Consider the following 16941-nt stretch of genomic DNA (forward strand, 5'->3'; position numbering starts at 1 on the left):
TAAAATCCCCCCCAAAAATCCAAAACCAGTAACAGACACCCATCACAATTTTCCTGGGGCACAAGGTGGTGTCTTGTAATTGTTTATCTGACCAACAGTCTAAAACCCAATTATATTCAATTTACAGTTTTGTAGGTTTACAATTAATAAATATTTTCATTATAAATTAACCTTACAGATATTTTTTTTGTATGTAAAATATCACAAAATAGTACAAAAATGCCAAAAGTAACATATTTAGTGTCCAAGCAACAGTCCAATATCTGAAGATGTTATATTTACTATTTTATAAACCAAAGAAAAGCAGCAAATACTCACATTGGGGAAACTGGAAAAAGCAAATCTTTTGCATTTTTACTTGAAAAAAGTACTCAAACAGTTAATCAGTGATTACATTTTTTGATACATTTCCCAGTCGTTTCAGCTCTACAGTGATCTAAAACAAAGAAAAGGAGCAAATGTTCACATCTGAGATGCTTAAAACAGAATGTTTCAGAGGTGATGTCAGTCCTTTCAGCTCTGCTTTATCTTCATTTCCACATCTTAATAAATGCCTTTCCTTCACATCTGCAGGCCCTCCAAACAACTGCAGTTTTCCTCTGGTCATTTGCATAATTTGATCATTTTAACTGATGCATTTTTGATGATAAGTAATTACCCTCAACTCTTACAAACCCTAAACTCAGAAATGTGAGATGTTAATTTCAGTTGTCTTCAGTCAACAAAGCCTGGGGCTGTTTGAGTCATAATAAAGTAATTCGTTAAATTTCATTGGCCATTGTCAATGATTTGCTTTTGTAGAGAGTTTAACATTGGAGCGTTTGCACGCTGTTCCCGTCCATACGCGACTCTTTACAAAGTCAACATCTCGACTCAGATGTCATGTACTCCATGAATTCATTCATTGTTGATTTTATGTCCCGCCATCCATCCGTCTTCATTTGCCACCATCTCATTCTTATTAAAGCTATAGAGGGAGCTGCAGTTGGCAGAGACATGTTTGGAAATAGATGTGGGGACTATATAACATCTGTTTCTCACTAGTGGAGAGGAAACCAGGCAGCTCTGTATTAATGACAGACGTCAGTGAGTTTAAGGGCAGAGACACTGGTCATCACTGCCTGAGGCAAGCTGAAATCATAAATTTAATGTGCCAAGGGCACTGTCAAGGATTTTAATTCTGTCATGGAACGAGAAATGTCAAGGATGGTGGAGACTGATGTTATTCATTAGATTCAAATTGGACAAAGGAACAAAGGAAAAGGGGCTCAGATCTCGGACTCTTATTTGCATCCATTGCTTTGAGGACACTCTGTGTTTTTACACTCTGTATTCCTCAGCTGCTGTAAAGTTATAACATTATGTTTTTGAGGACAGTTTTTCTGATGTCTCTGGTTGCTGTATATGGATAAATGTGGAGGTCATGGAACTGACAGTATTCAACAAACTGCTCTGAAGGCCTTCTGTCATATTAAATGACCAAAAACAGCCTCATACACCAGCCTGATGGAGCCTAGATAGACAAAAACGTTGGCCTTTTGATGGCCTGTATCATGCACTGTCCACTGTGGACTGTGTCCATCGACCAATATACACCTTGAAGTAACATCAGTGAACACGTTACCCTGTCTTCCACGGTGTAGAAGAAACGGATAAAACTGCAAATTTTGATAAGAAAAACTGAATGCAGAATATTGCAGATTGTCAGAATGTGGATGCAATTTATAAGCATCCAAATTCAAATGAACTCTAATGTTTTGGTGTGTGTGTCTCTGTCACACGCACACACACACACACACACACACACACACACACACACACACACACACACACACACACACACACACACACACACAGTCTTGTCAAAGAGGTCCTCTGAGAGAGACACACAGCACATTAGCGAGAACTCATCATGTCATCAAACTCTCAAAAGTGCAATCACATCAGCAGACGCAAGACCCGAGTTTGTTGAAGACTTTGTGGCTGCATGCGCTGAGTCAGATATTCTGATGGAACAAATGAAAAAGCTGCGTCCGTTTCTGGTGAAGCGTCGTAAACAAGGAGGAGTGTTTCCTCAACCTGAGCGTAGCCTCGGTCAGACCCACTCACCTGGTGTGTTCGAGCTGCATGTGGAGGCTGTCCTGCACGAGATCTGTATTACAAAAAATAGTGCAGTGTTATGTAACATCAAATTCATCGATATTCCTTTCATTTTGAATATCTTGGGATTGATAAGACCCTTTTTCTGATGACAAAATGCACGTAAATCATAAAAGTTAAAATGGAAAATATTGAATGGGGGGGGATTAAAAAGATGGTGACAAAAAAAATCCCAAAATCACTTGACAGGAAAATAGGATTGTAGCAAGCAGAGTAAAGGACTCTGAGCAATCTCTGCTGATGGTTTACTGCATGCATTAACTCTTATTGTTGCAGTGAATCGAGCACCAGCTCAGCCCTGCAAAGCTTGTTGAACTTGCACCAGCAAGTCCGCTCTAACAAACCCTTTTGTGACCAACAAAAACAAGTGAATTAGCTGGTAGGGAATGTTATTATTATACAAGCTTGAATTAGGTAGCTTTGGTTAGGAAAAAAATCCCTGTGTGGGAATACCAGCTGCATGGACTAATGACCAGTGGATGTTACAAACAGTGAGTTAAATGTCAGTGAGTTCAATGAAAATAGTAACTAGTTGAACTCTTTATGCGTTTACAAGACTAATAAATCTGTTTCTTGTCTTTTTGCCTTTCTCATATTTTTTGTATGGCCTCATCATCCCTAAATATCTAGTCAGCTGTTTCGCTGTACAAGCAGCGAGTGCCAGGCGATTCATGTCATACTGTATGTGAAACAGGAATCCGTCTTCAAAGTTCAGTTTTGGCAGTTTCTTCCGTACTCAAGCTGCTGCGCTGTTATTCTGTCAGTTTATTTTAAACTGTCAGAAGCGTGGAAACATTGAAAGAAAAGCACATTATTTGTTCTCCTTTAGATTATTCTCTTCTGGGCCTTCAGCAAAAAACTTTCTTTCATAAGAAACTAAATACTACCCTCGTCATGGACATGGCATTTTAATTACCAAGCAGCGCACCACCGCATTCCCATTTGGCATTTTCTGGGTTCTAATATCATCTCAATGCAAAAAAGGCCAGAATAAGCTGCTGTTTCATCACTGCCATAAAAGGGAACGTGGAAAAACTCACCACAATGATTTTAGGGGCGATTGTGGTTAATGACAAGTACTGAGGCTCTTAATTTTAGGCAGAAATCCCAGAGTTTAGGGTATGGTGAAGTGTGCGGTGTGCATTTCGATGCTGCTGGAAGCAAAGATAGGGAACTCTTCATACAGAGTGTGTGCATTGGTTGCAGACAGCAGACAAGGAACCGTTTTGAACTGTATGAGTCATTCTGTGCAAGCCATGTGGATTCTTTCTGCCTTTTCGACACCCCACGCTGCTGAAGCTCGCTTGCCTGGCAGGCTGCGCAAATCTGTTTCTTCACCTCTCGTTTCCAAGTTGGCATCGCCCTCTCAGGGTGTATTCATCTGTCACACAGGGGTCTGGAGTTGTGTTGGTTTGTTTTCTTGATGTCCAATTCAGGCTTCGGGGATTGAGCACCCCCCACATCCAAGTAAAACCTCTGCTGATGAGATAAAGAGCCAGGCATTTCGGCAGCATTATACCCCGGCCTTCATGTGATCCTGCTGTACTTTGCACAAACCGCATGACAAGAGATCAGACAGGCCCTGACCAGCATGCCAGAGGAACCAGAGTAATAAGGATAAGGAGTTCAGAGACGGGAGGCGATACACACATTCAGCCCCCGAGACTTTTTTTTAAGAAGATGTAGCCGGTCGTAAACAGGCCTAAGTCCAACTGCCGACCCAGCACTTGCCCCCCCAAATCCCCATTGATTTATTGTTGTCAAGTGATTTTACTCTGTCCAAATGGAAGATAAGTAGTGGAGATGCTGACAAGACCAAACTCAAGCTAAGCATAACTAATTGACCTATGCTCTTCATGAACAGTGCTGCCTGCAGGGTTTATACTGGTAATAAAGAAAACTGGGTCTGCATTAAGAGATTTGCATGTTTTAAGGAAAGAATGACAAACAGTCTCCTCTGCGTCTTTCTCACTCTGGGAGATCAAAGATGGCTTGGGGTGGCCCCACTCTCAAAGGTCCTCAGGGTCTCAACCTTGAAAGCGTTTCTGACAAGCACACAAGAAACAAGTCTATCTCCTTCAGTGTGGTCACTGTTGTTGATACTATAAAAGCCTCTTACGATGTCTGATGGTGAATAATGCCGCTAATTTAGGATCAGCTACCAGCATTGATTGCGACTCAGCAGACACAGCCAAGTCAGCAGCTGGCAAAGTGAACTGTACAAATCTTTTGGACAGTGAGTGGTTTGTTTTGGTGCTTCATGAAAGTGGCTGCCTGCTTGTTCTCTCAGGTGGCACTCAGTGCATGCCTGGAGCTCGACATCAGTCCCTGAAATTGACTGACCCACACTAACCCTTGTGTTTTTTTGCACTCACAAAAAAAACACCAGACATGTGACACTTGCGTTGCTGGCTGTATTTCCATTCTGATCTGCTCAGGCTGAAATATCAAAATAAGTGAAAAATGCCTGTCGCAAGCTCTGAGAGCCCAAAGTGACGTCTTCAAAAGTCTTTTTATTTTATTATTCAAACTCTAAAGATTCAATTTAAAATAATAACATAAAGCAGAAAAGGTAGATCATGTTTCCTATTTTTTCTTGAAAAAAGTGATTATCAAAATAGTTGCAAACTAATTTCTTGTCTTTTGCTTAATCAGTTCAATCATTCTCAGCAATTTAAACCTACAGAAGATGCAATGTTGGGCTGCAACTAGCAGTTATTTTCAGTACCTGTTGATCTGTGTATATTTTGATGAATCAATAAAATTCATTTAAAGTCCTTTTAAGGTCAAAAAACTGAAAAGATTCTCATCACAATCTCTGACAGTTCAAGTTGATATCTTCAATTATCTTGTTGTGTCCAAGATATTTCATTTAACATGTTGGAGAAAAGCAGCAAATCCTCAAATTTGAACCAGTGAATATTTAGAATTTTTTGATTATACACCTGAAATGTCTGAGATTGTATGTTGATCAACTAATCAGTTAATTGACTAATTGTTTCAGCTTTAATGCAGTGTTTCATATGTCAGCAGAACTCTGTGCCTGTAGTATATATGGATATGGATCCAGAAAGAAAACGTTTCCATCAGACATCATTCAAAAATATAAAGATTAACAGAAAGTGTCTCTTTGAAGTGATTGCAGTCAGTTTGTAGATGGTTGTTTGAACAGATATCTCCATCTGGATGGAATTTCTTCTGTTGTTCCAGGGTCTGTAAAAACTCCTAATGAGTTGTGGACATGATGAGACATGATGCATCACCGGAGGCTGTTCAGCACCAAACTAACGTGATTGTGTCAGCATGACTTTGAACTAATTTACTACAGAAAGCACCACGTTTCTCTCAGCAAGGACTTCTGAATCGAAAAGATTTTGCTGCAGCCCTGCGTTCGTCCTTCTGCAGATTTATGTGCATGCCAAAATAAATCAAAAGTACTTAATAAAAACTGCTTCTGCTTTTCATTAGTATAAAAGCAGCTGATTTGCTGTAGAGTGGAGCGGTGCAGCTCTTTTTTCTGCAGCTCTGGCCTGTTACTATGTGGCTCTCCTGTCTTTTTTTTTTTTTTTGCGCACCTCCCATTGCTGCTGCTGTCTGACTGGCTGGGAGGGAGGAGAGGGGGACACAAAGGGTTAAACTGTGCGCCTGTCTTCCTTGGAGATGGGAGAGGCCATTTGAATGGCTAGCTTCTACGGCTAGCCAACACATTGGCTAAGGCTGAGGGTGGATCTGCTGCTGGGCCTGTGCTCCGACATGGAGTCTTGCTCGAGGATCAGGAGTCAGTGTGAGCACACAGCAAAGCTTTTGTGTGTGTGCACGCGTGCATGTGTGTGTGTGTGTGTGTGTACATGCATTTGAGGAAAAGTTGAAGGGCAGCTTTTGAAATAAACTGGAAAACAAGAGGACATTTCTGTTTGTCCGTGTGGAAATCATCTTCAGTGCTCTGTGTAAATCCCACCGTGGAGCAGATTATTTAGACTAGCAGGCTGACGTAGATAAAAGGTGGTTATATCATTTGTTTTTCAAGCACTGTGCCCCCTTTCGCTTCCCCCTCAGCCTGCCATTCTCATATTGCTACCGCCCGCCCCAAACACACGCTCTTCACGCACTTGAAGAGCTTACCTCTGTGAATGTAAGGGCACGGGGGGGGGTCCATGTTGTTGTTTTTTTCATTTAAAGGCTGACCTCATGGCACTGATGAAGCCAAGTTTTGGACTTCATCATTTGAAACAACCACAAAGATTATTCAGGTTCATTGCCTCCTGTAATTCGAATTTGAGTCCCCTTTCCCATCTTGAATATTAGTTCAGACTTGTTAAAGACACACACACTCGCATCTTTACGGCCTGACCTGTGACCTGCCCCTAACCTCAGCGGCTCATTATCTCCCCTGCTGTTGAGCGGTCTTAATATGGCTCTCGTGGATGAGAAGCTAATCTCAGCAGGCAGGTCAGTCAGCTGTATTTACCTCTGAGAAGCCTCCATCCATCCTTGCACACTTGTCCTCACTGTCCATACACACAAACAAACTCTGGTACACTTAACTTGCACACACACACACCTGCCAGTCCTGGGAGTCTAATGTTTAATGTTACGTAACGGGCTGCTTTACACACACACACACACACACACACACACACACACACACACACACACACACACACACACGCACACGCATGCACATTTGCAGACGTATGCATGAACAGCCAAACTACGGACTTGTGTCTCTGTCCTTTATTTGATTGTTTTTTACACTACAGAAACATGACTGAGCTTCAGTGTGTGTGTGTGTGTGTGTGTGTGTGTGTGTGTGTGAGTGTGCGAGACTGTCACTATCTTTCTGTGTTTATTTCTCCTGCTTGCTCACAAAGAGCTTGTGTAGGTCATGTTGCTAAAAAGAGGCCTGTGCTCAAGTTTAGTTCAGCTACTTTAGATGATTTAGGGTTTGTTTTTTCTGTGGCCATTGCAGCTAAGTGCTTAGCAATACATGAATATTTATAATATATCATGTATTATTGTAATGATGTCAGTGAAGACAGTGTTGTGCAACAACTATATCAACTGCAGGGCTTCAACTAAGTCTTTTTGAATATTCTATTGATTATTAGAAAATCAGAAAATAGTGAACAGTATCTTTACTTTACTTTAACCCAAAAGAAGTATATTTTCAATGAGAAACCAGTGCCATTTTTGCTTGATAAATGGCATAACTGATTAATCAGAGACAGGTGTTGTGATATGTATATATCTATCTACGCAGCTCTCTGGGATATAGATTTTTAATAACCCTACACTAATAAGAAGGAGATGATATTTTCATTAATTACATTGCATGTGCACAGAAATCAGAAATAGAGAAATACAGTCAGCAAGTCACTGTAAGTAGACTTTAAAGAAACGCTGATACATGTCAGCACAGGATGCACTCTCTGTAAAGTTTGGAAACCACTGATCAATCAGGTCTTTTCATTAGATTTGTCTTCATTTCCAAGCACTTGTTTAACTCTACTGTTGTAGTCACTGATGAAATGAGATGAAAAAAGGAACCAAGCAAAGACATCTTGCATGTGTCTCGCTTGCAAAATAGTGTATGCCTCAAATGCCAGTTTTTTCCCCTCTGCCTCACTTTCACCAAGCCTTCTGGATAAGTGTCTGTCTTTTGTCAACTAGTGCTGGATCCCCACTGTTTGTATTCAGAACGCTTGTTGGCCAACGGCAGATGGCCCTCTGGGCTGCTGGCGAGTGCAGTGAGGAGGGATTTCTCCCCTGCTGATCTGACCATATGAGATTTCTGTGGCGTTAGAGATATAAAGATATACTGTCATCGCAGACTGATTAAAATCACCCCTGACACTTTGAGCATCCTGCAGCTCACATTCAGTCCTTAGCACTTATACATTTGAGATGAACCAAGTAACCTTTTCTTTAACTTATCTCACCTTTCTTTTATTAACATGCCTTTGTTGTTCCTCTCTCACCTGCAGTGTGCCCCGTTCAGTGTAAACATCGAGCCTGCACCAAGGACGACCAGTGCTGCCACGACCAGTGCCTGGGCGGCTGCCTGAAGCCCAACTCAGCCAGTCACTGCGTGGCCTGCCGCGGCCTCCAGCACGAGGGCAACTGTGTGGAGCGCTGCCCCGAAAACCACTTCACCTACAAGGGCTGGCGCTGCGTCTCCTTCGCCTTCTGCCAGGAGCTCCACAACAAATGCAAGCGGGAGAAGGAGCACAACAAGAGCCCCGACTGCCACGAGTACGTCATCCACAACGGTGCCTGCATCCCTGAGTGTCCCTCCGGCTACACGACCGTCAACTCTTCCTCGTAAGTGGATGCTCATGTCGGTCTGATGGGCTCTTGATGGTCTGATGGAACAGTGTGTGATCAGTGAAGCTGGCTTGATATTCTGCATGCATGCTTACACGAAAATGCTCATTCACACTTGAGATTTAATCCTGGGCCTTTACATAGGAGACTTGTTGATTCTCCTACTTTTGTACAATATCCCTAAAAACCCATCTAATTCTGTTGCATTGCTGCACATTGCTGAAAATGAAAATAGTGGCTTAATTGACAAATGCATTTTGGGTCAGTAGAGATTATTATGACAAAGGTGTAATCACTTGATTGGGGCTTTTGACCCGGACACTCAAAATGGGGAAAGTAAGTTGCTTCAGGGTTGCGATCAGTAAAAGTAAAAGTAGGAAGAATAAACAGAAATGCAACAAATAGGAAGAGGGTATGCAGTACTTTCTGATTTTCGCACACAAAAGGGCTCATTTAGCTGTCCAATAAGAAAAAAATGATTCAACAGTGAAAATCTCGACAGCAGTAGAAACAACAGACACCAATTTAAAAGAAAGAAAGCAGTAAATTTCAAATAGAAAATAATCGTATCTGTGAGATCCTGCATACACTTCTGCTTTGGTCTGACTCTTGTCAGTGTGTTTGTAGCACAGAACGAACAGGAACTGAAGGTCCTCCATCTGAGCTTAGACGGCACTCTGTATATGTGCACACACACGCGCCTCTTTTGTGTGTGTATGTGTGTGAGACTGCAGACAGCTAGGTCAAAGTGGTGCAGCGCAGTAGGAAGGCTGGCACATCTATGTTTCTGCTTTTGAGTCAGTATCCGTCCGCCGCATTTTTTTTGTGGCTCACACGCTGCACAAAATTGATGGTTGTTTACCAACCGCTGGTGTCTGCATTGCGGCGTGCAAGCTATAGGCAGTTGCAGACTGACGTGAAGTGTTTTTTCCCTTTTCTCTTCATCTGTAAATTACAACCTGTCATGCGTGTATCTTTGTAGCTGCATCTGAGCAGACTTCCCTCTATAAAGAAGGGTGTACTTGTGCTGACCTGCTAGTGACCTTTATTGCCTCCCTCTTTGACACCTTCATTGACCGTGACAAGGCTGTTGATTAGTGTGGGCGTGCCTAGCAAGCACAGACACTCCAGACATCCCTAATCGTTCTGCACTGGCAGAGGCTGAAAACGCGGCTGGATCTTTCAAGACTTGCAGTCTTTTGTTACAACATGACTGGCTGGTTGACTGGGTGGTAGTTAAACACCAGGGGAGTCAGAGGCATTCAGGACAGACTGTGTCCGTGCCCTGGGGGTGATGGGGCTCGACTCCCCTGGCTGGCTGCGAAGAGATAGAGGCTCTATGTGGCAAGTGGCTGCAGCAGCGTAGTCCAGGCAGTCTGTCACTGACGATGGTGATGACAAGGAAAAGTGGTTGTGCGACTGCTTGCGGTGTTTGCGTTGTCATGTGTATTTAACCTTTATTTATCCACGGAGGATTTGCCAAGCACCTAATCTCGGGTTGAATAACACACAGCTTCACATTCATGGAGTTACATACTGTACATTCACACCTGAGAGGTTTCTAGTGGGACTCTCTGAGCAGATCCGGCTCCACTGGAGCAGATGAGGGTGAAGTGCCTTGCTCAAGTGTACCCCGACCATTTTAGAAAAAGAAAAGAACACAGGTATTTTTCTTTCACTGTCAAGATTTTCCCGGTTGGTCCACAGGTTGGTGTATGCTAGAATATTTAGAATATGCCGGATGTGCTCAGGCGTTCAGCAAAAATCTCCGTTCAATGTGATTTATTATTAATAAAATGTTCCAAGCTGTGTTACAAAAAACAAAACATTATTGACATGTTTCTTAGGTTTCTGTTGTTGTTTGGTGTTCACACAAACACATACAGGATGAGGTGGTTTGTCACCATCTGGGATCAGCTGATCAATTAGATAGCGTAACTAAAAGTTTTGCATGCTTTTAGAATTTCCTTTGTCCTGTACCTCACAGGTGTAGCTGAAGTGGAGTTGGTATTGTCTGATAAAGCTCATGAACTCACATCTTCAGAATAATGCTTGAACAAATTTAGTTAAAAGCAGCCTCTCAGTGTGCAGATTGGATCACATCCTGCCAGGTATTTGCATCAAAAATCCTGCTCATCTCCACCTTTAGGCTACTGTTGACCTGCGGTGAACCCTGCCGTACTCCTCTCAGCTTCTTTGTTTTGACTCCCTCTCTGTTCCCCTTATGGCCCATCTCCTCTCTTCGGCATCTCTCTCCCGTCGTTGGCTTTAGACTAAGCTGTGGAAATGAAAGTGCTTTGTGGATAAGCGGTATATTCAAAGGCGTTATGAGTGTCTGGGCTGAAAGAGCGAACGTGGCACGAGAGAGGGGAAAGGGTCAAGATGGATCAGGAAAGTTATGAGCCAGATACAGGAACAATTCCCTTAACCGTTTGCAAAACACAGCCACACTTTTCAGCTATTTTTTCCTTAGCCTTTGTGTCATATGGGTGGCTTGCTTTGTTGTTGAAAGCTGGCATTAATCTCAAATGCCGCGTGATCACAGACCACAATGCGTACCCCTTGTTTTATATTTCTCGTGTATTTATAATTTGCAGAGTAGACATGCAATACCTTAAAATCCGTAGCACATTAGCTACCACCTGCTCTCATTATTTGCCATTCACAAAAGAAATGCTACATTCATCTGTAATTGTCCTGCAAGCTTACTCAACTGTTGCCAAACAAAGGCTTTTTCACCTCATGAACCAGCTAGCAGCAAAAAATACTTTAACACACTCAGGACAATGGCCCCATGCAAACAGCCCCATCACTCTCTAATCGTGCCTTAATCCCCCTCAAAAAATGTTCCCCGCAGCACTGATGTTCGCTTTGCTGTGTAACACCGAGAGGATGCAGAGGTCGCTGTGTACTTTGGGTTTTACTTCATCAAAGTTTGCACTTGTCGCATTATGAGTGTGGGGATTGTACAGATGGCTGTTCAGGAAATGGGTTAATATGATCGGCACACAAAGCCGTGACCATATATCTGTTATGAGAAGAGACTGGTTATGAAAACGTTATGTAAGCTAGGTTGTAAAAGTCAGTTGTTGATGTGAAAGGTAGGGGTCAGTTCATTTTCAGTTCATTCAAACCAGAAGTTGAGTCGAGGCTTCATTTTCAGTCCTTTTGTTATGAGCAGTGAAAACAAAAGCTACCACTCAACTCTGTCGTTCACCTCAGCTCTACGGAGCATTTCAGCTCACCTTTTAGCTGTCTGGCCACCAAAATGATTGTTTCAATTCAATCTCATGAGCGTATTCGGCCGCAGCAGGCAGCTCCTTTCAGCCAGAAAACTCTACACAAGTCTGTGAACTAGCTGCTCAGCACCACAGCAGACAGATATCGTTAGTGCTGAGCAAGTGAACACACGTTTCCCTAAGGAGATGGTGGAGGGTGAAACAGAGCTAAGAGGAGGGTGAATTTTTGAGTTAATTTCAACAAGTGACACAGCATGACTCATGAATGCTAATGCTAATGTTGCTATGTATCGTTTGGATACGTGAATGAGCCTAACCTGTTTTCCATATCGACTTAAAATGTGTGGATTTATCGTTCAAAAATGCCCCCAAAAATGTCATTCCAGGCTTATTGTTCTAGTATTTGTGTTGACGTGAATTGAGGGAAGGTGGGAAATTACAGGGATTGCATTATTAATGCTTAATCATGTTTTGCTGTTATGCACATGTTCCTCTGAAATATTTTTCTAATCACGCTTTTCGTTTTTTTCCTTTGTGCTGTAGGCTCAACTGCACTCCCTGTGCAGGACTTTGTCCCAAGGTATGTATGGGTCTGAAAACTGTGGACTCTGTCACGGCTGCCCAGGCTTTGAGAGGCTGCACTGTTCTCAACGGGAGCCTGGTCATCAACCTCCGTGGAGGAAGTGAGTAACTGTGGTGTGTTTGGTTGAATCGACAACAACAAAGAGAAAGTACCTAAAAACGACAGACTGGATTTAAAATGAAAGAAAATAAGATAAAGTTCAAAATTTAGCAACAAATAAGAATGGCTGAGACAATGCAAACAAACACTAAAGGTTTCATGAGTCACTGCTGTGTGTTGACTTTTTTGGGTTTTAAGCAGGATAGCTGGCTTGTGGCAACCAAGCGTTCATACCGACATAACTTCCTGGTCCTTCACTGTCGGCTCTTCCTATCATTCCTATCATCAGAAGTCACCAAGCATTAGACTGTGCCCACACTCATTGGTTTATATGCTTTCTTTAGGAGGGAATGATAAAAAGCTGCCATATGTAGGATTATAACTGAACACCTCTAAGACAAAATCCTGTAACGATACCATCTACGACAAGGATCTTTGGTCGTGCTTTTCAAATAAAGTTTGATTGATTGATTCATGTACCTTAAAGAATGCAAGAGAAGCATAATTTGTATGAGAAAAAGCAGCGAACTTGGTGAAGTTTTAGAGAATTTATTCTTTTTTTAATGTTTTTTTTATTTCAACACATTCAACATTGAATCGCAGTTTGCGTAAATTTCGCTATCAAAAAAAAATAGAGGTTTGCATAATAATAAAAACAATTATTTTTGTGTCGGCACAGCCTAAATAGGGGGATCATATTATTTAGCTTTTACATAGAAAATAATTGCTGCCAAAGAACATCTGTCATTTGTAGTAAGCACAACGTAGACCCAGATGTCACTTGAAGGCTTGTGTCTTTTGCTTTCCTGCAGACAACATAGCAGCCGAACTGGAGGCCAGCCTCGGCCAGCTGGAGGAGATCACTGGCTACCTGACAGTGCGACGTTCCTACGCCCTCGTATCCCTCTCGTTTTTCCGCAAACTTCATGTTATTCGTGGGGTGGAACAGGAAATCGGGTGAGACTCCTACCGAGCCCATCTTGTCCTCGCCATGTCAGAGCCTCCTCCTGTAATTATGAGTTAAAAGAGGAAGGACTGACCTTTTCAAAATGTCTTTCTGTGGTAACTGTTTTTGGTTAGACTTTCCCAAATCATATACGAGGCTTCATTCGGACGAGGTGGAAGAGGCTTGTAGCACAGTGAGCTACACTTACAGTAGAAATGGCAAAGGACGATGATGCTGCAAATTGTAGGCTAACCATGCAGAAATACTTTTCTACTCATGTTATTCAAGAAGCTCTGTGATAATATCCTCAGCTAAATGGCATCGTGTATCATGAAAAATATGTTCATGCAATTTTGTGTGTTCTTTTCCAGGAATTACTCATTCTATGCCCTGGACAACCAGAACCTGCGGCAGCTGTGGGATTGGTCCAAACACAAGCTGACCATCCTGCAGGGACGCATGTTTTTCCACTACAATTCCAAACTCTGCATGTCTGAGATCCGCAAGATGGAGGAGGTGACGGGGACCAAGGAGCGGCAAGTCAAGAACGACATCGCCTCAAAGACCAACGGAGACCAGGCCTCATGTAAGGACCTCGGCTCTGAAGACATGCCAGTTGTTGCAGGAGTTACTTTGGTAACAGAAAACACAGAGTCGGTGCAGATGCAGACGCGGTCATTGTTATGATGGTCATTTCTTGTTCCCCTCTGTCTGCAATTGCCTTCCTGCAGACCTTTGCTAACACGGTAAAAATAGGAACAACCAACAGAGCAAAGCACCAACAACTTCAACATGATAACAGCGATACAGGTGTTCTGTTTGCATCCTCAGAGACAGGGTGTCAGGATGAGTTCATGGTGCTTTTATATACATGAAGACAGGGGTGTAATCTCATTTTTTGACGTTTCCTTCTTAACTTGACATAAAAAAGAGGCAGGAAGGAGAGGAAAATGCAGGGGGGTGGGTCGAGAAGGGTTCGTGTTCTGTTGCTGCAGATCTTGGGTCTCCCAAGTGGATCGTAGTGGAGCCCCTGTCAGATGTGATTATGTCCCAGATGTCATGGGAGAAGAATGTGTTTTTGAGGCAAAATGTGTGAAGTTGAGGGAAAATGACATATAAATCTATTCTTTTCAACCACAGATGCTCATTTATTGATGGCTGCTGCCAGTATTGTTCTGTCTCTGTTGGGGTTGACTGCGTTTTGGATTGATTCTAGTCCTCGGGTATATTTCTGACTTCTGACTGACTGACTCCATGTTGGGTTTGCGTAGTTCTTTCCTCTGGTTCTTTTCGCACCGTAAAGATCTCTACTACAGGGGCCCCCGGCCAGAGCTGAAGGTCAGGACATTGCAGCTGGATGGTGTATGGTGGCTGAGCAAATCAAGTCACAGAGGTTCGGTTTTTGTTAAGTAGAAGGTGTTGTAGAAACTCCAAAAACTGGGGTGGCACTGTACTTAGGGCTTAAGACGCAGACCATGAACCGCAACTTCCCTGTTCATGTCCTGGAGGGGGGCTTTTTTGCATCTCTTTCTAAAAATACTGAAAAAAGAAACCCCTAAAACACACAGACCAAAATGAAATATGAATATGAAATTGCGCCCCAGAGTTTTGCAGCGTTGGGGGAGTGCAGTTGTCTCAGTTTAGTCTGAGGGGGGGCCCCATGGTCTTATCCATTTTTAATCTGCTTTAAATGATTGAGTAGGTGAAGGTGGGCGGCTGCTCCAGGACACTGGGATGTTTTCATACTGAATCAACAAAGCCAGATGTTTTTTCACTAATGTCTCTCTATATTTCTCACTTTACTTTGAACTTTTTCAGCCGTTGGTTGCTTTTAATTGATGAATGTCTTTTCTCAGGTGAGAACCACGTGTTGAAGTTTACACAGATTCGAACAATGAGCGATAAAATAATGGTCAAGTGGGAACCCTTCTGGCCTCCAGACTTCAGAGATCTGCTTGGCTTCATGGTGCTCTACAAAGAAGCGTAAGTCACAACCAGACCTGAATCTCTGTCAGACAAGTTCTTTTATGAGCTGCTTAAGAACATCATAGAAAAAACAGATCAGTTAGATCTAGTGGTTGATGGTGGTGTTATTTCCTGCTTCAGTGACTCATTTAAAACGCTCGCATTACAAATTGTGATAACGTATAAACATCTGAAAACAATGCGTCTTGATGTGGATTGATCAGATAAATTTAAACTGATTCAGCAGTCGATAAAACTGGGGCGCATCTTCGGTGACGTTGCTGGTGTCTTTGAAAAAGTGTCAGCCCTGATATCCTGGAATATCCAGCCTTGTTTTGACGGTCTCTCTGACCGCAGTGATGTCATTCAAGGCTTTTCTTTCGCTGAGTTGTCAGATAAATACAATTTTGTAAATTTTTTCTCAACTGAAGTGCAATTTCTGCCTATATATAACGACTTGTACTGTTATTGTTTTTCCTCACAATAGACCTTTTCAGAACGTAACAGAGTTTGATGGGCAGGACGCCTGTGGCTCCAACAGTTGGGTGATAGCTGACGTTGACCCTCCACGTCGAGCCACAGAAGGGGATAAAGAGCAGTTTGAACCAGGACATCTCATCCTGCCGCTGAAGCCCTGGACACAGTACGCCATACTGGTGAAGACCCAGCTGTCAGCCTCTGATGAGCATCAGGTCCACGGAGCCAAGAGCGAGATCATTTATGTTCGCACCAACGCCACCAGTAAGACTGATTCAGAACATAACAACCTGTAGCTCAACGTGTAGCCATTCGCACTGGCTCTGCTTTTGTTTCCACTGCACTGTTACAAGTTTTGTAACCTACATTTCAGCATTTCTGAGGAGGCGGAGCTAAATCCAAATTCCAAGTACTCTCAGGGGCATTAAATGGAATAAATGAATGTTAGCTAAAAGGCTAAGCACTGTATGGAAGTGTGTTTCAGTATACATGCGACATTTTCCATTACATTCCACTGCCTGTTCCACAGCTGCACATGCCTGGCTAACACCCATGAAAATGGCAAAATCTATCCTGAGGTTTTGCCATTTTTGAATAAAAAAATGTTCTAGTTTGTGAAACACAGTGGAAACACAAGGTAGGACCTCACACTAAACTGGGTCGTTAAGTTCCCATAGTGGGAAAGGCCTATTTTCTTCTCCTGTACCAGAGTTCAACTATTTTTAGGGTCGTCTTGAATCCACATTTCTTGTGGTGTTACTATCATTGACTGGTGGATTTAGTCTTGTGTGTGTCAGTTTGGCTGCTGCCAAAATGTCCTTGGCACAAGAACAGGGAAGAGGAAGACAGATGGGATGATTCGCCTGGGGGGCCTCCGACCGACAGGGCGCCGCCGCGTGCAAGGTGTCTGCATCAGTCGGCCATGCAGCAATCATAAATCTCTTCCCCAGCACTTAATTGTACTCTGCCACCCACAGTGTGTGTCGTGTGCACTTTGGATTCGTCGTTGCCATGATGTCCTGTCTAACTGGCTTCCTTTTGCACAATGTATGTTTCCTTCCTGATAAACCGCATCAAACATGACATCCCTCACTCACACGAAACTGGCTTCCAGCAGTAAGGCATCATTCAGTCAACCAGGGTTGTTT

General features: G+C 42.8%; 1 protein-coding gene across 1 annotated transcript in view; it reads left to right on the forward strand.

Moving 5' to 3' along the window:
- insra (insulin receptor a) overlaps positions 1-16941 on the forward strand; it is a 51791-nt gene that overhangs the window by 21135 nt on the left and 13715 nt on the right. Inside the window, exons 3-8 of the mRNA XM_070973458.1 lie at positions 8145-8481; positions 12267-12406; positions 13218-13362; positions 13723-13937; positions 15208-15334; positions 15804-16057. Of these exons, the coding sequence (XP_070829559.1) occupies positions 8145-8481; positions 12267-12406; positions 13218-13362; positions 13723-13937; positions 15208-15334; positions 15804-16057 (1218 nt within the window). The remainder of the gene's footprint in view (positions 1-8144; positions 8482-12266; positions 12407-13217; positions 13363-13722; positions 13938-15207; positions 15335-15803; positions 16058-16941) is intronic.

The sequence above is a fragment of the Chaetodon trifascialis genome, chromosome 11 (assembly GCF_039877785.1).
Source record: "Chaetodon trifascialis isolate fChaTrf1 chromosome 11, fChaTrf1.hap1, whole genome shotgun sequence".
NCBI lineage: Eukaryota > Metazoa > Chordata > Actinopteri > Chaetodontiformes > Chaetodontidae > Chaetodon > Chaetodon trifascialis.